The sequence below is a fragment of the Mustela erminea genome, chromosome 1, assembly GCF_009829155.1.
Source record: "Mustela erminea isolate mMusErm1 chromosome 1, mMusErm1.Pri, whole genome shotgun sequence".
Lineage (NCBI taxonomy): Eukaryota > Metazoa > Chordata > Mammalia > Carnivora > Mustelidae > Mustela > Mustela erminea.
In genome coordinates, this window is record NC_045614.1 from 209,869,944 (window position 1) to 209,895,025 (window position 25,082).

The 25,082-nt window shown below is 48.9% G+C and overlaps 3 protein-coding genes across 6 annotated transcripts in view; 2 read left to right on the forward strand and 1 right to left on the reverse strand.

Moving 5' to 3' along the window:
- Positions 1-993, forward strand: part of KCNE2 (potassium voltage-gated channel subfamily E regulatory subunit 2) — a 75,950-nt gene extending 74,957 nt beyond the window's left edge. For all 4 annotated transcript variants that reach the window (XM_032354338.1, XM_032354329.1, XM_032354327.1 and 1 more), the window contains exon 2: positions 316-993. In XM_032354338.1, the coding sequence (XP_032210229.1) occupies positions 328-699 (372 nt within the window). In that variant the 5' untranslated portion in view covers positions 316-327 and the 3' untranslated portion in view covers positions 700-993. The remainder of the gene's footprint in view (positions 1-315) is intronic.
- A 3,612-nt stretch (positions 994-4,605) lies between these two features.
- SMIM11A (small integral membrane protein 11A) lies at positions 4,606-15,035 on the forward strand. The gene is made up of 4 exons (XM_032354340.1): positions 4,606-4,714; positions 8,486-8,581; positions 12,630-12,807; positions 14,842-15,035. Exons 2-3 carry the CDS (start codon positions 8,570-8,572, stop codon positions 12,792-12,794), a joined length of 177 nt encoding a protein of 58 aa, XP_032210231.1. The 5' UTR covers positions 4,606-4,714; positions 8,486-8,569; the 3' UTR covers positions 12,795-12,807; positions 14,842-15,035.
- An 8,669-nt stretch (positions 15,036-23,704) lies between these two features.
- On the reverse strand, positions 23,705-24,676 carry FAM243A (family with sequence similarity 243 member A). The gene has a single exon (XM_032354320.1). The coding sequence runs from the start codon at positions 24,651-24,653 to the stop codon at positions 23,898-23,900; it is 756 nt and encodes a 251-aa protein (XP_032210211.1). The 5' UTR covers positions 24,654-24,676; the 3' UTR covers positions 23,705-23,897.
- Positions 24,677-25,082: the final 406 nt, after the last annotated feature.

A 25,082-nucleotide genomic window follows, 5' to 3' on the forward strand; every position in this document is an offset into this window, starting at 1 on the left:
TGCTGGCTCGATCCCAAGACCATGACCTGAGCAGAAGGCAGAGGCTTAGCACACTGAGCCACCCAGCCACCCCTTCCCTCAAATTTTTATGGTAAGGTAACCCGCATCCAAAAAATGTATCAATTTGCATGCGCAATGCTTAAAGAACAACAACAACAACAACAAAATGCACTCGATCTATCAATCACCAGCTAGGTAAGAAGAAATATTACCTCTCCCTTTGTATTCCCCCTCACTTTATCCCCTAAAGTAGCCAAATGCAGAAAGAGTCAGTGTTCTCCACCTTGCTCATCTATTTTATCACTCAAATTGCAGCAGGAGGGAGCTATGCCTACTTTATCCAATCTGACACAGACCCTGGAAGATGTCTTCAAAAGGGTGTTTATTACTTATATGGATAACTGGCGCAGGAACACAACAGCTGAGCAAGAAGCCCTACAAGCCAAACTCGATGCTGAGAACTTCTACTACGTCATCCTGTACCTCATGGTGATGATCGGAATGTTCTCGTTCATCATCGTAGCCATCCTGGTGAGCACGGTGAAGTCCAAGCGGCGGGAGCACTCCAACGACCCCTACCACCAGTACATCGTGGAAGACTGGCAAGAGAAGTACAAAAGTCAAATCTTGACTCTAGAAGAATCAAAGACCACCTTCCACGAGAACGTGGGTGCAGCAGGGTTCAAAATGGGACCTTGAGAAACAGAATAGGCACAAAGCCAACATCTGATATCTGGGTCTGAAGAGATGCCCTGTTGTGGAGCAAACCCAAGTTGTCATTGGTTAGGAGACACTCAGTTCCTTGCTTGCTGTGGAGAACTTTCACGGAGATCATATGGCCGCTCAACCAAGATCGATGACATTTTACTCTCGGTGATTTATACTTGCTCATCGGAGCCATATTTTATGTGGAAGACCTCTTTTAAGTTCTGGGCAATGTTAATGGCATTTTAATCAATGTCCACTGTGATAAATGTTGTCAAGTTAGTGAAAATAAAGTCAAATTTGAAGTGAAGGACCTGTGTGATGGCAGTGCAGGGGGCGTGGGGGGGACTAATAAATCACAAACCTTCTTTATTACAAAACACGGCTTTGCATGTGATAAATTCACTTTATAAATAACCCAGCTGTGTTATCCAGAAGCTGTGGTTCAAAACCGCATCACTCGCTCGCTGGCTTGACATCAGAGTGTTTATTCATTAATTCAGGAATGCAGAGTCTGAAGTGATGAATGAACAGAAACACCAGGTTACTTTATGGGTATTGTTTTCCTGACATTTTTGCTTCTTTGGAAGTCTGAAGACAGAACAAACATTTCACAAGGGCAAATCGTCCCCAACGGAGACGTAGCATCTTTAAGAACTACGCAATACAACAGAAACCTATTTTTATTTTTATTTTTTTTAAAAAGATTTTATTTATTTATTTGACAGAGAGAGGGAACACAAGCAGGGTGAGTGCGAGAGGGAGAAGGAGGTGTCCTGCTTAGCAGGGAGCCTGATGCAGGGCTGGATTCCAGGACCCTGAGATCATGACCTGAGCCAAAGACAGACACTTAACTGCTGAGCCACCCACACCCCAGAAACCTATTTTTAAATTAACACTTAAAGTTTTCCAGAAAACTAACTCTCCAAAGAGAGTTTTGTTACTTAGAAAAAATTTTTGTTTTGTTACTTAGAAAAAATAAGGAAAAGTTGTAACATTGCCTTATAAATAACATATTCTTTCAACTCTGTTTATCTCCTTCCATTTATAATTACTTGTTTTCACTTATGTTTCAAGGGACTGACGGTACAGAAAGTGAACTACCCGTGTCCGCTGAAAAACTAAACAGTTCATTACATCCAGAGATTGCATTACAGATGCAGTCCACAGATTAGGTGACTTCATCTGTTAATTAAATCAAGCAATATTTAGCACCTGTCTACTCTACTTGGGCCACTGGCACAGACCCCAGGAGAGTGGAGATGAATGAGACTCCCTTAGCTGGAGTCAACCTACTCATTAGAGAAGGTCAGGTACAGAAACATCGCGATGATAGAACATGACAGGTTATAAAGGAGATCAGCACAGAGCGGGCAGAGCTGGAGCAGAGTTGGAAGGGCAGGCCTAAGTCTACAGCGTCAGAGTCACTGAGAGTAGGAAGTCGGAGCCAGGATAGATGTATGAAGTTGTGGCTTTGTGCCCTCCCCACCCCCTGCCGCTTGGCTTTCTCCTCCGCCATCTACTCAGCCAAAACACAGAAATTGTGAGTAGGACCTCAAGCGTCAGGGTACTAAGACAAAATTCAAGAAAGAAGCCCTTTTTCAAGGCATGCTTATAGGATGTCTCCCATTGACCCTAAGGATTCTATCTCCAGAGAGCGATATCTACAAGGTATCTGATTCCTAGTAACAAATCTGCAATTACGCCAACATAAGCCTTCCTTTGAATGTTACTGAAAGCCATTTATATTCCCAGAGCAGATGGGGCAAGAGTGGCCTCCTTTCTCAGATCAGAAACCCAGAAATGCAACTGCACACAGAACATTTGTCCCAGTATGCCCAGACTAGGCACCCTGGCTACAAAATACTGGCCTTGGGTCTGGATCCAGGCAGAGATCCAAGCTTTCCACCACATGACCAAGACTATCTTCATCACTAACCTCTGGCCAGGCTCTTCTGGGCCCTCAAGGAGGCCTCAACCTTGGCTTACAAACAGTGCAGGCATTTGGCATAAATGATTTTGTCCCCCTCTCCACGCTAAGAGACTTGAACAAACTCTAGCATAGCTTCTAACAGCTCAAAGTCTCATCCCTAACAGGACCCCAAACCTCTTTGGAGTGCCTGCCTGAGAAAACTGAACAAGTTTCCAGGAGAATTAACTCTTGGTTCCAGCCAAAGCCTAGAGAGAAGCAGATCAGCTTCCTGAATCCCCTCTAAGAGCAGGCATTTTAGAAAACTTGGAATTATAAATCTTTTCTCTTCCTCTTTGGGATAGAAACCTTTTACCACCCAGAACTGTCTCGTCTCTGAAATGTCAGCATTCAAGGAGATAACTCTCCCGACCAACTCAGGGGACTTTGCTCTAACCTGCACCATTGCTTCTGGTCTAAAGACAGTCTCTATTTCAGATAAGTGCCTATTGACAAGATTAGAATGAGTAATCCCCTGGGTTTTGTAAATATCCACATCCCTGATTCTGCTCCACTGAATCTACCCCTCATTTTTTCTTTAAAACGCCCTGTTACCACTACATAAATCAAAACAGACTGGGCCCTCTTCTCTACTGCAGTAGTTTCTGAATAAAGTCGAGTCTGTGCTTAAGGCTTTCACTGGTGCCCGGCTTGATCTTTGACACAGGAAACCAAATGAAGGGAAAGAAATTTAGACTTTTCTAAGAAAGTACATTTTATTATCACCGCTGAAAGTAGTGTCAAGGTAGATGGTTATCAGCCAACTTTACTTTTGGGGGATGGGAGGAGTGGCCGATGTTTAGAAGCATGTTGGGTATACAGTTGTTGAAACCACTTGCCCCTGCCTGCCACTTCAGCACTGATTCCCCAAATTCCAGGCTGGCCACTTTCAACTGGGCAACCAAAGACCACTGTTCAAACAACTCGCCCTGCTCACCCCCCTGCCACTCCCGACGGGGTTTGCTTTTAGAGCTCCATCTGCTTGGATGACTGACTCCCTAAGATCTGAACCCCACTTCCTTCTTACAAGCAGAGTTCACAGGTGGTTGGAAAAGGAGCCCATGGTCGTTGCTGCCCCGATGGGAGTTTACATCCGCCAGTGAGAGCCAGGTCCCAGCTGGGGCACTTTCCGGCTTTAAAACTCTGGGAAACCGCTTTAAAGTCTCAGCTCTCCGCTTCTTCATCTGTGCGTTGGGTCTTTTACGTCCTTCTACAGGCGCGGGGTGAGACCTCCTCGAACCAGAGCCTCACAGCGCTCAGGACAACGCTCTTCGTTCCTTCCTATGGGAAAACGTCGCTGGTCGACGCAACTAAACCCTCCCCCCTCGGTCTGTCCTAACGTCGTGTCCTTCATCGACGCAGAACGTCCCAGTGGGATCTGGAGTCAGTCGGCCTCGGTTCGAATCCAGATTCTGCCCCTGCCAAGTCGCGCGTTTTCTGGCGCCAGCCACTTCTTCTCCCCTTGCTGGCTTCCTCAGTCCACAGAAAGGACTCCGTGGACATTCCCTGTCGTCACCCCGTCTTTGTTTGGGGTCCGGCTTGCGCCCTCCCGTGGGGTCGGGACTGAGCGTGCCCAGACCCTAGGCCCGTGCTGCGCCTTCCTCGAGGGAGTCTGGGAACCCAGGATGGGGGCAAGCGCTTTCCCAAATGTACATGCACGCATGTCGTCAGAGGACATGAACTCCACATCTGGAAACTTCTGGGGAGCCAAAGATCCTCAGTCGCAGACAGCAGGGGACGCGAGAGCCCCAGCACTCCGGCCGCCTCCTCCCCCAGCCCAGGAGAATTCAGAACCGTGGCCTGGACAGCCGCACCCGCCCGGGCCCATCGTGACCCTTGACCCCTGCGCAGTCTCCCAACGCCCGGCCCACAGTGGCTCACTGCGCCGGCGCGCCCAGCTCAGCTCCGCTGAAAAGCGGCCCAGACCCACTGCGCCGGCGCGCGGTGCGGTGCATTTCGGGACCTGTAGTTTGCCCGCAGCATTGTGGGAGTTGCGGTTCCTGTACAGTCCCGGCGCTGGAACCTCCGCGTCCTGGAGCTGTAAGTGGGTGACGTCCGGTCAGCGGGATCCTGACCCGAAGCCCGACAGCTCTTTGAGGCGCTGGGGAGTCGGGTGGACGGCCCGCCGTTGGCCCGTTTTGTCCAGGATGTCCGCCAGCCGGCCCCCTGCCGCGCGGCGCCAGCTCTCCGGGTCGGGACCGGGAGGGGGAGGGCCGTCGCGGTCCCCACCCGCGGAGCGCCCCTGCCTGGCTCCGGCGTCCAGTCGCCGCGGAATCCGCCCGACCCGGCGCCGGGGGCGCAATGTTTAAGCTGGCAAGAGGTCCGCGCGAGGCCCAGAGTTGTTCTGGCCACAGAGTTAGGGCGGATGAGCGAGTGCTCTGGACCGTCTGTTCCGTGGATGGGTGGGGGAAGCAACGGCCGCCGTGGCCCCCATCTCCGGGTCTGAGCGGGATAGGTGTTGTTCCCCAGGTGTCGGGGCGGAGGGGACCCTGGCCTGGTGCCCCGGTTACGGAGGAACCGAGCTCCAGTGTCTCTGGCCCTGGGAATCCCAGGTGACCGAGGACACGGCTCAGGGGTCCACGGAGTGATGCCCACGGTCCACCCGCAACTAACTCCCTCCTCCCTGCACCTTCCAGCTTCCAAGGATGGGGGGAATAGAGGACAGGGGCTCAGTGGCCCACGGAGTGATGCCCAAGGTCCACCCGCAACTAACTCCCTCCTCCCTGCACCTTCCAGCTTCCAAGGATGGGGGGAATAGTTGGGGTGACAGGGGTGGAGACTGGGAACGCGAACAGGTTCGGAACGTTCGGGCTGACATACTCAGCGGCTCCAAGAGTGTAGACACGAAGAGACAGACGGTCCTAGAGTTAGGTGTGCTTAGAAGAAAACGTAGGTTGCGGACAATATGTCATCCATATTGCGTTCACTGACCTAACCCAAATAAGCGGAGAGCTTTTCTGGTTTTTGGGAGAAAACTGGCAAAGGAAAAATGAGACTATTTTTCCAGTAAAGGAGACAGAACCATTTCTGTCGGAGCCATTGTTATTTTTGAGATTTAAGCTAGGTTTGTGGAAAGTCCTAGGGAAAGTCTAAAAACTTCCCGCACTTCACAGATTTTATATCTCAGAAGTGTCCCCATCTGACTGGCTTTTGCCGTTCAGCCCTCAGATACCAGCTGACTCCTGTGCATGATCCTGCAGCAGGTGTGTGCTTATGGCTTGGAGTTAATAGCCTGCTGATATTTTTAGCTTTCTCAGTTGTTCTCATTTGCTGAAGTCCTGCTGGGGTGCTACAGAAATGGCTGAGTTGGAGTATGTTAGTGCAGGGGGGTGGGGAAAGTTAGCATTTGGAGGCAGCGGGTAGGAATGAGCTGGATTGATCAGCTGCCTTGTCTCTCATTCTCTCCCTGCCTCCCTTCCACTACCTTGTTTGCAGGTTGACTTTAAATATGTCTGTTTCTAAAGAGCTTGAATGTTCTCCCTCTCTCTATGAAGTTGTGGAGACTGCCAGTACATTTTCATAGTCCGATTCTGTGGTATCCCATTTGACTTACGGATGCCAGAGTTGCAGAGTTGTTCTTTGGATTCTGGTTTTTAAAGTGAGAACATTTTGGTTCAGGGAGGTGAATGGCTTACCCCAGGTCACATGCCTGCCAGAGCTGCCACCAAAAATAGAGTCCTGCCCTCTTGGGCCCTGCGGTCTTGCATCGCTGGCATTTTGCCCTGCTTGCCTCTTGTTCATGGTTCCTAAGCTTGGCATGTCCATTAGCAGAGAGAGAAAGATTTGTCGTGATAATAACGGTATTTATATAATGTTTTTCGTGTATTGAGCATGGTGCTTTGCTTTGTGTTTACAATCAGGCCTCCGAAGAATTCACAAATGAGGGACCTGAGGCTCAGAGAGGCCAACCAACTTGTCCAAGGTCACCCCAGTCATAATCCATGTCCTGTGTTGTTGTTGTTGTTGTTGTTTTTTAATTTCCTTAAATAATCTGCTCACCCAATGCAGAGCTCGAACTCACCACCCCAAGATCAAGAGTGGCATGCTTTACTGACTGAGCCAACCAGGCGCCCCACTGGGTGTTCTTTTTAATTTATTTCCTCCTATAAGCTTTCTGGACCTATTTGTCAACCTTGACCTTGGGAATCAATATCTTACATTAATCCATTAATGCGTCTTACATTAAGCCATTAATTCTTAGATTAATTCATGTAATTAATATATTAATTACATTAATAAGACCTCAGAAAATTAGGAACAGCTAAACTCACCTACTATATTTGTACCCAACTCAATTAGAGCAAGAGTTGTAAAAATAAAATTTACATAACCTTAAACGTTGTAAGCTACAATATGGCTAATCCCCGAGACTATCCAAGATTCCTGAAAGTGAAAATTCTAGCAATAGGTTATAACCTGTTAGGAACAAATTTCTGTGGTGCAAGTCAGAATCTGCTGCTACTAGAAGATAAACAGGCCCTTAATCCATGAAGAGAATCGCCGTTATCGCACTTAAACAGATTTATGGTGTACCTTCCTATCATTAACTTACCTGGCTTTGAAAGAAGTCATGGGGAAAACTGGGTTATCTTGTGCCAACCACCAGCCTGTTTTCCAGATACTATGACCTTGACTAGATGAGGTCTGAATTTTCTATATTTAAATGTTTTTGTAAGTAAAAGTTTTTTAGTAAAATATTTTTCCCTGAAGCCATTTTATTATCCCCATTCTAAAGGCCTGTGACATTGTCTCGGGCTTTTCTTAATTCTAAGTACATGTCAAGACAAGCATCTCCATGGTTTTTGAATGCAAAGCTTTCTGCCCGCATCAGGATAAGACTCGAGAGTCACACTGGATGGGTTCAAATCCCAGTCCCCGTCCGACCCTGGACACGTTCCATTAACTCCTCATCTCTGAAATGGAACCATAATCTCTGCCTCCTAGGGCTGCATGAGTTTATCTAGCTGATGTGCTCTCGTGCTGCCCAGCACCGTGAAGTGAAGCTGTGATTCTGCTCTAAGCTGCCCAGTTTCAGAAAAAATCGGGGCCCTGCGGCCCGTCTAGTTGACACCCCTTTCTTCATTGACAGATGGGACCAAGGCCCTGAGAGGGAAGTCACTTACCAGAGTGTGTAGGTTCTTCATGTAGAGCTCACGTCTTCTGACTCGGGGCTATGTGCCATATTCTAAAAATAGTGACATACAGGCTTGGTGCACATACTGCGCCCCGGCCGTGTCCCTGACCTGCCACCCCCTGCTTCGCCTTCCCCTAGGTCTCCCTCACAGCTGAGATGAAATTCTAGATAGGAATTGCTTTCGAAGGACAGTTTTTCCCCCCTATCATTTACTCCCCTCCAGATATTTTTTAAGAACCAAATGTTGCTTCATTAACACTCAGAGGACCTGAAGAACAGAAAGACACTCATCCACAACCCAGCTCTTGCTCAGGCCAGGAGGTGGGGGAGAAGTAGCTTTGGATTTGCGCTGTCACATGCACAGATGAAAGGGATGGGAACGTGTGTCCCCTTAGGAGCAGCACTGCCACCTCTGCTCCCGGGCTGTGCTCCCACCCCCGGCAGAGAGCAGCCAGGGGGACGTTTCTGCTCACCGAGACCCAGGCCTGCACCAGCCCTAAGCCAGGCCATCTGCTTTCCATCAGGCTCTGGGTCACATTGTTAGGGACACTGACCCCTCCTGTGTGCAGCCCTCACTCTCTTTGCTCAGTGCACCCTTTCTCTCCATCAAAGAGGTCTTCCTATGGTGATCCGCTCCAGAAAACCCTGAGTGACCCGTTTCTTCTCTTTCCCACCAGAACAGCAAGACCTGCCCTTCGAGCTGCTCTCCTCATGTGCTTGTCTGAGGGGGCCTGCAGTGACCCAGAGTGAATCCGCCCAACATGAACTGGAAGGTGAGAGCAGTGTTCACCATTATGGCTTGGGTTTCTTCTTTCTCCTCACTATAAAAATTCAGAATAACAGTTCTATAGATACAGGTTGATTAAAAAGAAAAAAGTGGATTAAAGCAGGAACCCTAATAATACTTAATAGTTTATTTTAAGTTCAAACATATAAAGTACATTTATTCCCCAGACTTTTGGGGGAAGGCGAGGCCCTTTCTTTGACTGGCTTTACAGACTTCACATCTGCCTCACTCGTCTTGCAAAAATCATGCTTTTAAAGTTTTCCTACAGTTTCACATTTTGGTTTCTTTAAAGTGGGTTCATATTTTAGGAAACAGTCTACATACAAGATATTTCCAGATTTTTATGTTCTTCCTAATCTTTTACATTTGTGTTGCCAACAGCACCTTTTTTTTTTTTCCAACCCAAATTTGAAAATGCATTGAAAGCATTCAATTTAGTTTTCATGGAAACAATTTTTTCCTTGTGTGATACAGCCATATTTCGTAAGTGTTGTATTTAGATAAATTACCCATTATAACATCAAGTACAACTTCAACTGGTTGGGGAATAATCCCAGCTGTCCTCTGTAGGATAGACTCAGCCTCCAGGAGCACAGGTCCGAGGGCAGTCACACAGTAGCCTGCAAGCTGTGGGCCTTTAGTGGGCCGTGGGCAGCCGTCAGCAGGGCTCACAGAGGGAAAGGAGAGTCATCACGTTAAATCCCTAAAGTGCATGGGGTGCACTAAAGGTTAAGAGAACAGCCACCAAAATATATTTTATTGTCGATTCTTTGGAAGTTTAAAATCCGGTAAAAATTGTGTTATCTCACCCTCCAGGAATAGTTACTATTAACAATTTTGGTGTGTTTTTTTCCAGTCTTTTTTCCATACATGTAAGTGTAGTGTGTATATTTTTAAACTTAACAATCTCATTGTATGTATTTTTTTTTTCAATTATGAACATTTCCTAGTTCAGAACACCCACCAGCGTTCCATTGCAAGGCTTGCTGGAAAGATCTGGAAGCAGGACCCGGAAACTGGGAGATAGAGAACCCCTCTCCTTCCTCAGCAGCTTTAGGGAGGGGTTTCGGGGCCACGCAGGGAGGCCATGGGGACTGTTCTCCAGGACGAGCCTGGTTGAAGTTAACAGGCAGAGTGAGAGGAGTGCCTGGGTGGCTCAGTGGGTTAAGCCTCTGCCTTCAGCTCAGGTCATGATCTCAGGGTCCTGGGATTGAGCCCCGCATCGGGCTCTCTGCTCAGCGGGGAGCCTGTTTCCCCTCTCTCTCAGCCTGCTTGTGATCTCTCTCTCACTCTGTCAAATAAATAAGATTAAAAAAAGAAAAGAAAAAAAGAGGCAGAGTGAGGGTTTCTTGAAGGGGTCGAAAACGTAGGAATGTTTGTTGCGCGTACGCTGGGGTTCTAGAGCTCACAGCGGAACGGCTGGGACGGAAGGCCCAAGTGGTGAGGGCGTCTGAGGGGAAGAAGCGGAAGGCAGCAGGCAGTGGGATTTAGGGCAGTGACCACAGTCTGCGGTGACCACGGTCCAAGGCAGTCACTGGTGCGAAGGGCCACGTCAGCAGGGCTCAGAGTGTTATGCGTCATGGTCCAAGGCAGTGGCTCTCATACCTCAGTGCATCGGAACCAGCTGAAGACTTGTCAGAACACAAGCTGTGGGCCCACCCCCAGTTCCTGACCACTTAGGTCTTGGGGTTAACACAGGTTGAAGGCAGGGCACAGAGAAGGCTTTTATTTTACTGATTTTCTTTTTTAAGTTTCTTTTTTTTTTTTAGAGAGCATGCACATGGGGGTGGGGGCAGGCAGAGGAGGAGGAGGGAGTGAGAGGATCCCAAGCAGACTCCACGCCCAGCACAGCGCCCACCTGGGGGCTCGATCCCACAGCCCGGAGATCACAACCTGAGCTGCCATCAGGAGTCAGATGCTTAACTGACTGAGCCACCCAGGAGCCCCGGAAGGTCTGTGCTCTAAGCCGCTTATATTTGTCAGGAGAAAAAGTTTCACTGCTGCAATTTTTTTTAATCTTTCATGCTCTTACTAGAGTGATCTTTCTGAAGCATGTATGTTATATTTATTTTTTTCTCTCAAAATGACTTTGAGGTTGGAAACTATTATCCAGTTACGCCATGTCCTTGTAATCTTAACCGTTTTGGTTAAATTCAGACGTTTTAAGTGTTCGGGTTCCTTCTTTTGCTCTCTGGTACATTCCTGCTATATCACATGGCAACCTTCCTCAAATTTCCGTAAGTAACTGGCTAAATGATTTCAGAGGGAGTGATTCCGGTTGCCTTTGGGAAATTTCCGTAGCCAAGGCTTCATTTCTTTGCGTAATTTAGGTGTAAAACTGGGGAGGGCTGGGAAGAATGTGGGAGATGTTCCAGCTTTGTGTAATGATGAAGAGAGTTCACGCTTCGGAGCCGTCAGAGCACTTTTCCAGACTTTACACTTTCTCAGCCACACAATTAGGGCAGTGTCCCTGTCTCCCGGGGATCTGATGAGAATCCCGGGGAAAATGTAGGGGAGTCGTTGAGCGCAGTAAGCTCCCAGTGGGCCTAACTGATGCTCGGTCTTCTGCGTGTGAAATCTGCGTGTAGGCCTCAGTCATCGAGAATTTTAATAAAACTGGACGAACACCTATGCACGTAATTTATGACTGTGTTAATTCCGTTTCCTTGGAAATCAGGACGCAGGGGGAAGAAGGCTGGCATAGAGGTTAGAACGTTTCCTTCTGAGTCTGGCCTCCTCATGAATTATTCACTGTGTGACTCGGGTTGGCCTCTCCCCACCGACGAGGAGCTTCGCTCTCCTTGTTTGTGAAACAACGTGGGGGACTAAGTCATCTGTGAAATCTCCCCCGGGCCTCGAGCTCTGTGAGCATGTCGTTCCCAGCTGAAGTTTCCTCTGACCGGTCAAGTTCAAGTGTTACAAGCAGAGACAAACGTTCTTCCTGTGCTAGAAGCCATTGTATAGGGATTGCATAAGTGATGTTTGGAGATTTAATGATTGCATCGGACTAAATCCTGCCTAGTCCTCTAGAATGGTGATCACTCAGAAAAAGCATGCTTTTATTTGGGAAGGAATTTTTAATCACACTAAAAGCTCATCGTTGTTATTCAGGTCCCATTACTCATGTTTCTGAAACGAGTATTGTGTTTGCCCAGAGATGCTATTGTACTACCGAGATTATCGTAATAGTGTACCGTACTAGTACAGACAGTAATTCAAATCCATAGCTGTTCCCTGGGTATCATTTTAGCCCATGGGCTAAAGCGTCCCTCCTACAGAAAATTACAGGAACAGTTAATAGGTAGCTAAGTTTTCATGTTCTGAAATTTTTTTTTTTTCTAAGTAGGCTCCATGCTGTGTGGAGCCCAACATGGGGCTTGAACTTGCGACCCTGAGATCCAGACCTGAGCTGAGATCAAGAGGCAGATGCCTAACCGACTGAGCCCCGCCAGGCGCCCCTTGTATTTTGAATTTTATTCTTTTTTATGTTTACTTTATCTTCAAGTGCCGGAACTAATGAGTAGCCACAACCGAGAGGAAAGCGTAGCATGCCAAAGTTGGAGAATCCAGAAGGGAGGTCCGGTCCAGCCTCCCCTGAAGAGGCAGAAGCTCAGAAAGTCACGTGACTGGCACTGGTCACGTGGTCAGCAGGGGGCAGAGCAGAGTTGTCACCCAGGCCCCCAGCTCTGGCTCCTGGACCGTGGCGCTGCCTCAGGAGAAGAGGGCCTGGGGGACTGGCAAAGTATGTGGTCCGGTTGTGAGAGACCAGAGTTAGGTCCGCAGTCCACGAGCAGTTCTCTTGTGCAGCCAGCAGTGGGGGAGTGATGGGGGGCACAGTGGGGGCAGAGGTAGACCTCGGCTGGCTGGCGCAGGGCCGGGGACCTTGCCTGTCCTGGACACTGGTGCGGCCCCAGCACCTCCCCTAGTGCCTGTTACGTAAGAGGTGGACAGTAAAGGTTTGTTAGATGAAGGAACTCGAAGAAACCTTTCTTATCAATCATGGAACATTGAGAATGCTTGTTTTGTTCTCTAAGGTTCTGGAACACGTGCCCCTGCTACTGTATATCTTGGCAGCCAAAACCTTAATTCTCTGCCTAGCATTTGCCGGAGTCAAAATATACCAGAGGAAAAGGTTGGAAGCAAAACAGCAACAACTGGAAGCTGAGAAAAAGAAGCAGTCGGAGAAGAAGGAGAACTAAAGGGAAGTCAGAGGTACGGGGACTTGGCGCATGCGGAGCGTCCGGTGGGCTGGACTGGTCCCCACATGAGGCAGTCGGAGAACCCCTCAGCCCTCGGGCTCCTCTGGTGTCTGAAGCAGAACATCTGTGGAAGGCGAGGCGTGCAGACCCTGACCCTGCGCCCTGGTGCGGACCAGCCAGGCCACACGGCTCATTCTTCACACCTGCCCGAAGCCTGTGCTGCGGCGACCTTAGTCAGGGACCCTGGTGCTTAACCGCTTCTGGGTCACAGGGCTCCTGAGAATTTCATGAAAGCTGGGGACCTTCTCCCAGCAGAAGGATGCGTGTTAGAATCACCCACCATTGTACAGAAAATGGCAGTCAGACGGGGGTGCGGAGGTGGTGTGGTGGCCACAGGTCTTTTGAAACCCATGCCCTCACCTAAGATTAAAAATCCTGCTGTATCTTCAGGATAAAGTCTGAGTTGTAGGAATGGCATCACAATCCCCACATGTGTCCTTCACCCGGGTCCCATCTGTCCCCTCTAGCGCCCCCTCCCCACACTCCGCAGGCCATTCTTCAGCTATGATAGACTTTCATGCCCTTCGGCCTTTGCCGCTTAGTCCCAGAGGGCCCATGCTCGCAGCGTCTTCACCGGGCACGAAGTCTTACTCATCGTCGTGGACCCACGGGAGGCGCCCAGAACACGTCTGCTGGGCTCAAGCCCCCATTACAGGTTGAGCTTATGACGGTCATTCTCCCGCACTGATCTCATTTCTTCATGGATCAGGTTGAATTCTGTGCTTCTCTAAAAATTAGAGGATTCAGAAATGGTGTCAGGGGTTTCTCGATCAGTGGTCCCCACACTGGGCTGATGATCAGAATTGGTCGAAGTGCAGATTTCCAGGCCCCAGCCCCTGGCTGGGTGCAAACATCCTATGTGAGGGGACCCTGAGGCGGCCCTGTCTGCTGTCGCTCTGGGAGGCAGTGGGCCAGCGATCTCCAAAAGCCCTCTCTGCCCTGAGGTGCCACACTTCTGTCAGTGGGATTCCCGTGGAGGATTTCTAGAGGTGTGGAGGGGAACAGCACACTAACGAGCACTCGTAGCAACACTTCTGCTGAACGACCGTTGTGGGGCCTAGTGTCTGCTCAGTGTTTCTTAGACGGTGGCGGTCCCCCTACTGATGGCTCCGTGAGGCCTGTTCAGACGGAGGAAGGGCTGGCACACTATTTAGTGAAGAGCAGGGTCAGAACTGAACCCAGGTCAGACCTGTGCCCCCGGGGCCTCACCCTGACCCGTCACCTTCCCGAACGCAGGGAAGTCCACGTGGCTGTCCGGTCCTCACCCCCCGGCCGGGAACCCCCTCCTCTATTGGCACCATGTGGGTCCTTGGCAGGCTGGTGGCTTTTACCAGGCCAAAGAAGTTTCTGTCAGGGACCCTCCCTTTTTTGGGAAAAGGTGTTTTACTGACTGAAACTCAGGAGCCGGCACAAGGGAGAACAAAATTAAAACAGGCAAGGGAGGCCGGTCCTCTGAAATGTTGCAGGTTGAAGTTCTGCCCCGGGCAGAGTCGTCCTTTTGTGTGTGAGACCGAGAAGAGGAAGGGAAAGGTGGGGCGTGGGTCATACATGCCTCTCCCCTCCCACAGGCGTCCACGGAGGGCTCCAGTGAAGGGAGCTGGTGGCAGCAGGCCTGACCCTTCCTTTCCCCTCCAGCCTCGAGTCCGGTTTTATTTTATTTATTTATTTATTTATTTTTAAATTTTTAATTTTTTATTAATGTATTAATACCCCATAGTTCCATCCATGTCATCCTTTTTAAAGTTTATTTTTATTTATTATTTTTTAAAATGTTTTATTTTTATATTAATGTATTATCAAGCCCCATTTTAAAGAAGGGGGATTTTTAGATGGGCAGAAAATCAGGAGTTTGTGAAAATACATTCTTTAGTAGATAGACTTCAGTGGTTTCTGCTGGCTAAGTTGAAATGGCCGAGCATGAGGGGTAATGCCAAGCAAGTAAAACATTCAGACGTTTCTTACTCATCCTTTTGATCTTCCTTTCTAGAATTTACGTTTACATGTCAGCCTGAGTGGATTCTGGCCGAGAAGAAAGAGGAGACAATTACGGAATGATGTGTCAGAGGATAAACTCCCAACCTGTAGGGTTAACTTAAAATTATATGAACTTTTGGGGCACCTGAGTGGCTCAGTGGGTTAAGCCTCTGCCTTCAGCTCAGGCCATGGTCTCGGGGTCCTGGGATTGAGTCCCGCATCAGGCTCTCTGCTCAGTGGAGAGCCTGCTTCTCCCCCACAGCCCCACTCTCTGCCTGCCTCTCGGCCTACTTGCTCTTAAAAGAACCTGTATTTTGTTTATTAAAATAAAACAGCTTTGTAAAAAAGGGAGTGTCTGTCTCTGGAATAAGCCAGTCTTTTGGTCTCACACAGACACACGCCCACCATGTTATGAGCGGGGGGTGTTTTGCAAGCCCGCACCCCTCCCAGCCCGTCCCAGCTCTGGGTGCCAGGTCTCAGGTGCTCTTGACGCAGGACTGGTCTGCAGGAGACGTGGCACATGCTCCAGGGGTGGAAGCCTCAGCGCCTGTTCTCCCCAGTCCCCCTCAGCCCTCTTCGCGGCTGCCCTCCCGCAGTCTCTCTCTTGCCCACTTTCCGCCATGTTTCCATTGTTGGGGTGGAGGGAAGCTGCACGCTCACTCCCCCAGGGAGCACTGGCGTCTCTGCTGAGCCAGGAGGGTCCTCGTGGGGTGGGCTACAGGGTGAGACTCACCGGCCACCCTGGGTGGGAGTCTCGGAAGGACTCCTGTCACTGAGCCCTGTCGTGAGAGAGTGAGACAAGCCGGTGTGCTGTCCTCTCCCCCCGTTTGCCTGTTGGGATTTGCTGAGGAGAGATGAGCAGGGAGTTGAGCTAAGGAGACTTCCAGATCTGAGAGAAGTGATACCAAGATTTTTTTTGACTCAGCACCTAACAGCCTCAGATCTATTAAAAGATTCCTGTTGTCTCATTTCTGTTGATACCAGAGTGGGTCGGGGATGAGGAAGCGGGAACCAAAGCCGAACATACGGTGCAGTGTTTGCTCCGGTCCCTTTGCTGGTGGCCACCTGGGAAATTTGCATGAGTGTTCAATTGGCCCTTGACCCCCCTGGATTTGAACTGCGGGACTCTACTCATAAGCAGGCCTTTTTCCATAAAGACAGTACAGCACTGTACTGTGTTTTCCTTATGATTTTCTTAAATTTCTTCTCTAGCTTACTTTAAAAATATATCACATAATACATGTACCAAATATGTGTTAATCAATTCTAGGTTAGTTGGTAAGACTTCCAGTCAACAAAGGGCCATTAAGTTTTGGGGAGCCAAAAGTTAAAACACGTGGATTTTTTTTTTTTTAAGATTTTATTTATTAGATCAGAAGTAGGCAGAGAGGCAGGCAGAGAGAAAAGGAGAAGCAGGCTCCCCGCCAAACAGCCCGATGCGGGGCTCGATCCCAGGACCCTGAGATCATGACCTGAGCCGAAGGCAGAGGCTTAAACCACTGAGCCACCCAGGCACCCCCAAAACATGTGGGTTTTTGACTGCCCAAGGCTTTGGCACCCCTAACCTCTGCGTTGTTGAAGGACCAACTGTATATTAACGTGTCCTCCCTACTCCGGCCCAGGTTGGTGGAACTTTGAATTTTAAATGAGATGTACAAGGAATTCTCTCTTTCTCAGATTTTACTGTGATTTCTGAAGCTCTTAATCACAATTTAGAAGGCAGCGTTTACATCTGTAGCTTGACCCAACAAGCTGCTAATCCCCAGTCAGTGTGGCCTGGGTCTCGTGGCTCGTGAACAGACACCAGAACGGAAGTGGAATGCCCTAGGATTTCTGCCCTCCGACCCCAGTGCTTCCCTGACTTGCTCGGATTGGGCTCAGAACTGACCCTGGGCCCAGGGCCAACCATCCTGCCTTTGTTAGGGGGCCCTGGTCAGCCTGACCCTCCACCGGCCCGCCCTCATCTAGGATGGTTCTTTCCCTCTCTGTGGATCTAGGGTGTTCCTGGCTCCCAGCATGCTTGGCGGCCACCCGACACCATATCCACTCCTCCAACCCCAGACCTTCCCTCCCTTCCCTGCTGGGCACCCCAGAAACCCAAGGACGGGGGCTGTTGACTTTTCCTGGAGATTCTAAATATGCCCAAGCCCTAGATGGTCACGTTTATCTTAAATACAGGCGCTTTCCTAGGGGGACTTAAAACTCGGTTTTGGAATTTGTGGAACATGGGGTCATCTTGGAAAATTTGGTAGAGGGTGACCTAAGGATTGAACTTAAACCATTGACCACACTGGGGTTTTTGGTACAGCGTTGTTTTTGGCTCCCGTCACCTTTCTTACACTCCCTTCCACCACTAGGGGGAGATGAGGAGCTCCTTCCGGAGTTAACGGCTCAACAGCTCCACTGCACATGCCGAAGTCAGTAGATGTATAGTTTGAGTTTAAAGAATTGGTGGGATGCCTGCATGCGTGGGCGAATGTAGGTGGAGAGAGAGCTCGGGAAAGCCCACACCGGGACTCCACGTGGACTGCAGCTGGACAGCCCCTCTCTGGACCACAGTCGTGAGCAAATCCCAAAGAAGGAGCCCGCCCCTGGGTAGCTGAAAGATGTTTCAGCTGCAATCTGCGTTCTCTGGCCACAGAGGAGCCCCAGGATCCCCTTACACAGATCCCCTTTAATCTTTAACTAGCCACACCCTAACACCTCTTTATTGGTTTCAAGCTGATGATATATTGAAATACCTTAGAGCGAGAGAGGTGGTCCTTATGAAGCCGCCCCAGCCTGAGAACTCACTGCATGGCGGTCACAGCCCCACACGGGGAATGCCGCACATTAGGACGTTATGATCACAACGATGACCTTAGTCGCTAAGGAAAGGTTCAGCTGTGTTTACGTACTCTGCTTCACGAGGCAGAGACACAACATATTTCAGGAACCGAATAGTACAAACAAAAATTCCCGGGTGCTTTAGGAAGGGTCCCCTCTCCCCAGACAGTGTCCAGATGATGGTCTCCAGGGAAACACAGCTGTCTGAATGACGCGGTCTGACGATTTCCAGATCTCTGGCCTTGACACCTGAGTCAATGACACAGGGGCTCCTTGCCATGCACTGTCCCGTGTGGGTTGCCTGTGTGTTGGGGTGAAGCCGGGGGATGATGGAGAGATTCTGGAGGGAAAAGAGAACTGAGGACGGATTCTCCAATGTGAGCACACGTGAGTGGCCTTTTAAAATGCAGATTCCTGGGCTCGGCCCCAGACCCACTCCAGGATCTGTGCAGGGAGCAGCCTCAGGGGATTGCAAGGGGGTGGTGCTTGGACCTTCTCGTGAGCTTTAGACAGGGAGATGAGCCCCAGAAGCCAAGCCTGGGAGAGAGTATCCAGGATAGGAAGATCTGGAGACAGCGAGGCAGCGTGACTCCCTGTTCAGCCCTAACTCTCCCACCTGCTTTACCCCTGTTACCTCCACCAGCTGTCATTATCCCCTTCTCAGATAAGGAAACAGAGGCATGGAGGGGTTAATAGCCCCATCTAAGGCCCCCAGCTGGCCAGAGGCAGAGACAGGGGTCAGCCCCCTTCATTCCTGCACAGCGGAAGGGGAAGTGGGAAGGAGCTGTAGGTTGGCCAGTGCGCTGGGCGACGGTGTGAGCAACAAGGCAGGGACAGAGGCCAGACTAAGGTGAGCGGCAGAGCAGGAGGGAGGGTGCGAGGGAGTAGAAACGGGGCTGTTGGCATTGTTATTTCAAGCGTGTGTGTGTGTGTGTGTGTGTGTGTGCGCGCGCTCACACACCTGTGTGTGGTGTCTGCAAAGCCAGGAAAGAAAGGTTTCTGCACAATGTGTTCATTACAAATAACTGGTTAGTTTTCAAATCACCAGCTCAGTATTTTCCGTGTGTTTCCCGATGTTTAGGACCCTCTCTAATGTATAGATTGTGCTTTTTTCAGATTCTCAGTTTGCCCATCAGATTAAATTTGGAGATACTTCCCCTGGAAACACAGAGCTGAGAACTTGAAAACTGGGAAAGAAGTGTCACGTGATTCCCAACTTTGCAAGGAGCTGCGGAGAGAGACCTTGGTAGCCATCGGGGAAGGCAGGATTGAAGGAAAGGCTTTTCTAGAAGGAGAAAGCTGGGGCATGGTCAAGGCTGAAGGACACACAGAGGAAGGGTGACCTGCTGCGGGAGGAAGTGGGAGGGGGTCTGGGGGGCCATCTAGGGACCGGCCCTGAAGGCCTTGGAAGCCATGACTCTGAATGTCTTGAGGGCCCGGACTTATTTTCTTTGGTATTTCTTTCTCAGAAGGTGTTGGAATGTTGATGAGTGGATGACGGTAACACCAAAAGGAAGGGGAGCAGGGAATGTGGCCAAGACTGCCAGTTGCCTACCTCAGTATTCCTCCTCTTCTCCCTACTAATAGAATCATGATTTTAGCTGTCCATATTGCCTCCCCAAACAGAAGACATTTCCCAGCTTCCCTTGCAACTAAGTCTTGCCAATGAGATTCAAGTGGAAGTGTTATGTGGAACTTCTGGGAAGTCCCCTTAAAAAGGGGAGAAATGAACTCTTCTCCCTTCCTTTCTCCTTTGCTGCCTGGAGTGCTAATGCAATGGCTTGAACTCAGCAGCCATTTGGGACTATGAAGAAGGGACCAGATTAGGACACTGGAGTAAAAAGAGGACTCTGAATTCCTGATGACCATTGATCCATCCTATTAGCCTCGAACTGCCCCTTTAGTGCTTCTTGATTGTAGCGGTGGAGGTGGGCTACCTTCTTAACTCGGTGGTTGGGTCGCCACTACTCACAGCTTGACCTGATCCTAACCAACCCATGAAGCCGACTAGAGACAGGTGTGAGGACTCCTTGAGAAGAAGATGTGGCTTCTGGTTCTGGCCTTCCTATCACTACAGTTGTGCATGCCCCAGGTGAGTCAGTGACTTGCCTGGACTTGCCTTCATTTATAAATGACCTCCATGATCATTGCCCTGCCTGTGTACAGACTGATGGTCTAAACTGAATGAGGTCAAGTATGTACAATCAGTTTATATGTATAAAACAATCACAAATACTGCCTGGGTAGGCAACTGAGCCCCCCGACTGGCCAGGTGCAGCTCCTTCAACCCAGCGGAGCTTGGACCTTCCTTGGGTAGACAAGGTGGGATCCACTGAGCATCCAGCTCCATTTGCCCATTTACTTTTAGGTCATTTCGGGACAGATCATTCCGACACACCACCTACTTGGGAGACTCCATGTGCATGGAGAGGAAGTGAGGATATGGTTGTTGGTAGGTAAAGGGCCAGAGAGGGTGCGGTGTCTCATCAGCCAACTTCAGAAGGACAACAGCCCCACCAACATCATGAAAGCTCTTCCAGGGGACTTGTCCGCACATGCAAGACTGCTGTGCCTTATTACTTACTCTTCAGTTCATATAAACGCAACACAAGTTTGCTCTTGAAGAGTCTTGGCTCTGCTCACCATCCTCCCTGTCACCCCACCAGACAAAACTTATTCTCATTAGCTGCCTGACCTGTCACAGATGGTCTTAAAAGAAATGCCAGAGTTTGATCAAAGTTCCTTTGATCAAAGTATCTTAAAATGTGTCTGCTCACATTAGGTCCTGGTGATAAAAAGCAGCAAGAATTTCCCCAAGAGAGTGAAAAGGAGATGAGGTCAGCGACATCAGTATGAGTGTGGGCACACTTGCTGGCCCTCAGCCTGGACTATAACATCAGAAGCTTGAGTGTATGGGACACCCAGAAGGTGCCGAATGTTGTTTAGTGGCGTAGCTTATGAGAAGTGTCTTAAAGTCCTCATCCCGGGGCACCTGGGTGGCTCAGTTTGTTAAGCATCTGCCTTTGGCTCAGGTCATGATTTCAGGGTCCTGGGATTGAACCCCACATCGGACTCCCTGCTTAGTGGGGAGTCTGCTGCTCCCTCTCATTCTGCCCCTCTCCCTGCTTGTGTGCACTCTCTAATGAAAAATTTTAAAAATCCTTAAAAAAAAAAAGTCCTCAACCCTAGTTTACTAATGAGTCAACTGAACCTCAGGGCAGTGAAGTAACTTGGCCAAAGTCTCATAGTTAATAAGTTGGAAACTTGAGATTCCAGCAAGGTCTACTGGATTCCCAAAGCCCAGTGTACTTTCCATTACTTTCTGCTGGAAGTTCCCATGTTTAGTGTTAAGCAGCATTTCTTAATTATGCATACAGTATTATGTAACAAAATCACACATTAAAGGAGGTCCTTTTGATCTCTCTGGTTGTCCTGACATCTCTTTCCCCTCCTTGCCTTCCTAAAGATGAAACAAGGTCCCAAGGGAAAAGAACCTTAAACTTCTTACATTTTGGTTTTCAAACAAAAATAGCTCCTCTTGGTTTAGCTTTTTTGTCTGAGAACCTTAAAAACCTTCCATGTCTTAGCCCTCCCTGCAAAATAATGTCTTTGCAAGGCGCTCTGCCTCTTGCTCAATTCTGCATTGAAATCTCTCTTTGTTGTGGGGTCCTCTTGGAGATGGCCACTTCGTCGGCTGCCAGAGGCAACTCTTGTGGCACGTGAGCTGTGGGAAAGAACAAAACGCTGGGCTCCAGCCACAAAGCCAAGCATGGTGCTTAGGCACACGGGCTTTAGCGTCTTTAGGTCACTGGCTTGCGTGATCTCTCAACATCTCAGTTTCCTCACCTGTAACGTGGGGAAGTGAGAGAACCTCCACGATGGGGTAGTTCTGGGGTCAGATGAGCTTACCCATTAGTAGAGAGGAAGCGTGAAAAATGGCCGTGTGTGTGGATTCTGGGTGTGAACTTTAGCTCCTTTACACTGGAGTGAGTTACGTAATCGCTCTATGACTCCGTTTACACTGAGAGAACAGTGGTTCCTTCATCGCGGTCTGTTTGGAGGACTAAGTGAGTTGAGGATGTATAGCTGTCAGTGCTTATGACTATGCAGAATTTTGGGCAGATGTATAATAAGTGTGAAGTAGGGACAAAGCATACTCATACCCCCAAACCCAGGTCAGCTACACGGGGGTAGCTGGCATATGCCAGTGCATTGAAGTCACCAAGGAGGTTTGAGTCGTATTCCCTGCTCTCAAGGAACCTAAATTCTAAAACTTACATGAAACAGATAGTGGAGAAGACCCCAGAAACGTAGCACAGGATCAGAGCTGTTTCACCAGGTTAATCACTGATGGGCAATGCCGTATACCAGTTTGCAGAAAACTTGCATCAGCATCTGTGGCCAACTAAATAATGGTCCCCAAAGGTATCAAACTCCTAATCCTTGGAAACTGAAACGTTACCTTATATGGAAAAAGCATCTCTGCTGATGGGGTTCCATTAACGATTTTGAGGTAGTAGTTTTCCCATCTCCATGTGGATGGGCCCCATGTGCCATCACGAGTGTCCTTACAAGAGGGAGGCAGAGGGGAAATTAGACTCAGAAGTGGAGAAAATAATGTGGCCACGAGAAGCAGGGATTGGATTCTTGTGGCCACCAGCCAAGGAAGGCCAGCAGCCACCAGAAGCCAGAAGAAAAGGAACTGGTTCTCAGAGCCTCTAGAGGGAGGATGGCCCTGCCCACACCTTGATTTTGATGAAGTGGAACTGATTTCAAACTTCTGGCTTCCAGAACTGGGAGACAGTGTCTGTTGTTTGGGGCCACCAAATTTGTGGTATTTGTTACAGCAGCCACAGGAGACAAACACAGTTCACTGGCTGGGAAGTGGGCAATATAACAACTGAGATTGCCTGTTTCTGGGGGTTTGGTGGTTGCGGGTGCAACAGGTTCATCCCCAGATAAAATGCATGACCACAAAATGGTGCAGAAGTCTGCTACTTGACTGCTAAAAAGCATTGAACATCGAGTCTCGTCAGACCACCTATTTCTGAATAATTCAGGGAGGACCTGGAAGGAAATAGGGCAGGAAGACAAGCAAATCATCTGATGTTTTCTGCAGTTGGCTATCAGGAACCTGGCCTTACAATCTTACATATGGGTATTTCTGTTAGGAGTTAGGTAGAGATTTTCATACCTAACTCAATAAAGGTGAAACATACTACCACAATTCCCTACAACCTGCATTAGCAATGGCCTTAAACTTGAGTCAGGTGTGCCATACCAACCACAGGTGTCTCAGCTCTCAGGGTCCCAAGATGCAACTCCGTGGCAAAGTCTAACAACTTCCTGGTGGGATTCTTGGAGTTGGGATGAAATATTAGATAAGTGGGATCCACAGACCCCCAATCACTTCACCTGTTCACCTACCAAGTCCCAGTTGAATCAACCAATGGCTACAGCATTCCAGGTGCCTTACTGGGACCACCAACTTGCCTTGAGCACCTAGATGGAGTTTCTCCTCAGATGTCTCTCACTCAGCCTCTGAAAAGCAATGGGAAGCAATGAACCTTCTCAGCCCCTGTCTGGACCATATCTCCTGCTCATGACAAACCGTCTCCCTGTAGACTATTTTGGTTGGCTGAAACTGGTTGACACACTATTTTCAACTTTTGGTGACCACACACTTGGTTCTGACCTAAATTTTTTTTTTAATTTTTTTTTTAAGATTTTATTTATTTATTTGACAGAGAGAGATCACAAGTAGGCAGAGAGGCAGGCAGAGAGAGAGGGAAGCAGGCTCCCTGCTGAGCAGAGAGCCCGATGCGGGCCTCGATCCCAGGACCCTGAGATCATGACCTGAGCCGAAGGCAGCGGCCCAACCCACTGAGCCACCCAGGCGCCCCTGACCTAAATTTTGACTACACAGCCCTTAGCTCTGCTCACCCCTGCTCACCACTGAGCTCCTTTGGGCTGGGTTAGTTGGAATCCTCCCATTAACATAGCTCTCAAGATGGCCTTAACAAGATGGGAGTCGAGATCCCTAATTTATCAACAAGCTTTAATGGAACCTCTGGTTAACCTAAAGCACTTTGCCAACAGCCTTAGAAACCTCAGTCCTCACAGCATCTCTGTGAGATTGCTGTTGGAGCATCTTGGGCTGCCGTGGTCCAGAGTCGAGCCCAGCAGAGTTGGCAAAGACTATGCCCACAGCATGGTTCCAACCGCTTGTGAGAGGAATCACCCTTAAGAAAATGTACCAAGATAGTAGTTTTCCCATCTCCGTACTTTGTTGGTTATTGTTTTCCATTTGCTTAGGTTTATCCTTTCAATCCCTTTGCTAATTAAATCGCTGAGAAGTATATACTGGTAAGAATAGACACTGTCAATGTAGTGAAAACAAAACTCCTTTCTGTTATTGATGATAAACCATTTCAGAGAAGACCAGGCTGAGTCTAAAGGATTTAGGTAATTATAAGGGGAAGGCAGAGAGAGTAGTTCATGGCCACAGGACTTGGCCACCTCAGGGCAACACACAATGCTCGTTAAGTTAATGACAGATGGAGCATGGACCTGGACCTCTGGCTCTTCATCTTCTTTTGGCCTCATCTTGTCCTGCTGCCTTCTCTCTTTGACCACAATGGCACACTTCCCATAGGTCTTCTTCACCACATCACAGAACTCAAAGAAGAGGCTATCTTCCTGTTTGATGCATAACTCATCTCTTAGGAACATCTGATACTTCCAAGGCACCCATCCGTGTCTACCACCAGCATGCACAATACACCATGTTGGAGTTTGCACGAAATACCCATCACTTAGGTCTTCTCCAGTTACAAGACTTTCAGCGATATCGGTTTCTCCAAAATATACGGTCTTAAATCCATCATACTGCAGCGTTCTCAGGGTTTTCAAGTATTGGAGACATTGCTTCCTCCTGACGCTATCAAATGAATTTCTGGTAATGATGTTTCTTAAAAGAGTGTGTGCAAAGTGAGGCATGGTGTCTGCTCCAGTGTTTTTTAAAGCTTGCATGTCTCTCTCTGTGCCCATCTGGCAAAAGTGGCATGATGACCTCACAAAGGGCTTTCTTACAACTAGCCCAGTCACAGAGATACACTTTGGCTTTCAAAGCACCATGAAACACATACTCAGTACAATTTTCTTCTGGTTTATATGGTATGGGAAATGCTAACTGTAAAAAATGTTTCTTTGACATCGCTTTTCCCATGGTTTGGGACTGGCAATTGTATTAGTTTGGTAGGGCTGTCATAGCAAAATACCAGATTGGTGGCTTAAACAACAAATTCATTTTCTCATGTTTCTGGAGGCTGGAAGTCTAAGATCAAAGTGTCAGCAGGTTTTTGATTCCTTCTGAGGGCTCCCGCCTGGGCTTGTAGGTGGCTGCCTTCTTGCTGTATCCTCACATGG

Coding starts and splice junctions, on each gene's coding strand:
- FAM243A (XM_032354320.1), bottom strand. CDS start 24,653: ATGCCTCACTTTGCACACACTCTTTTAAGAAACATCATTACCAGAAAT.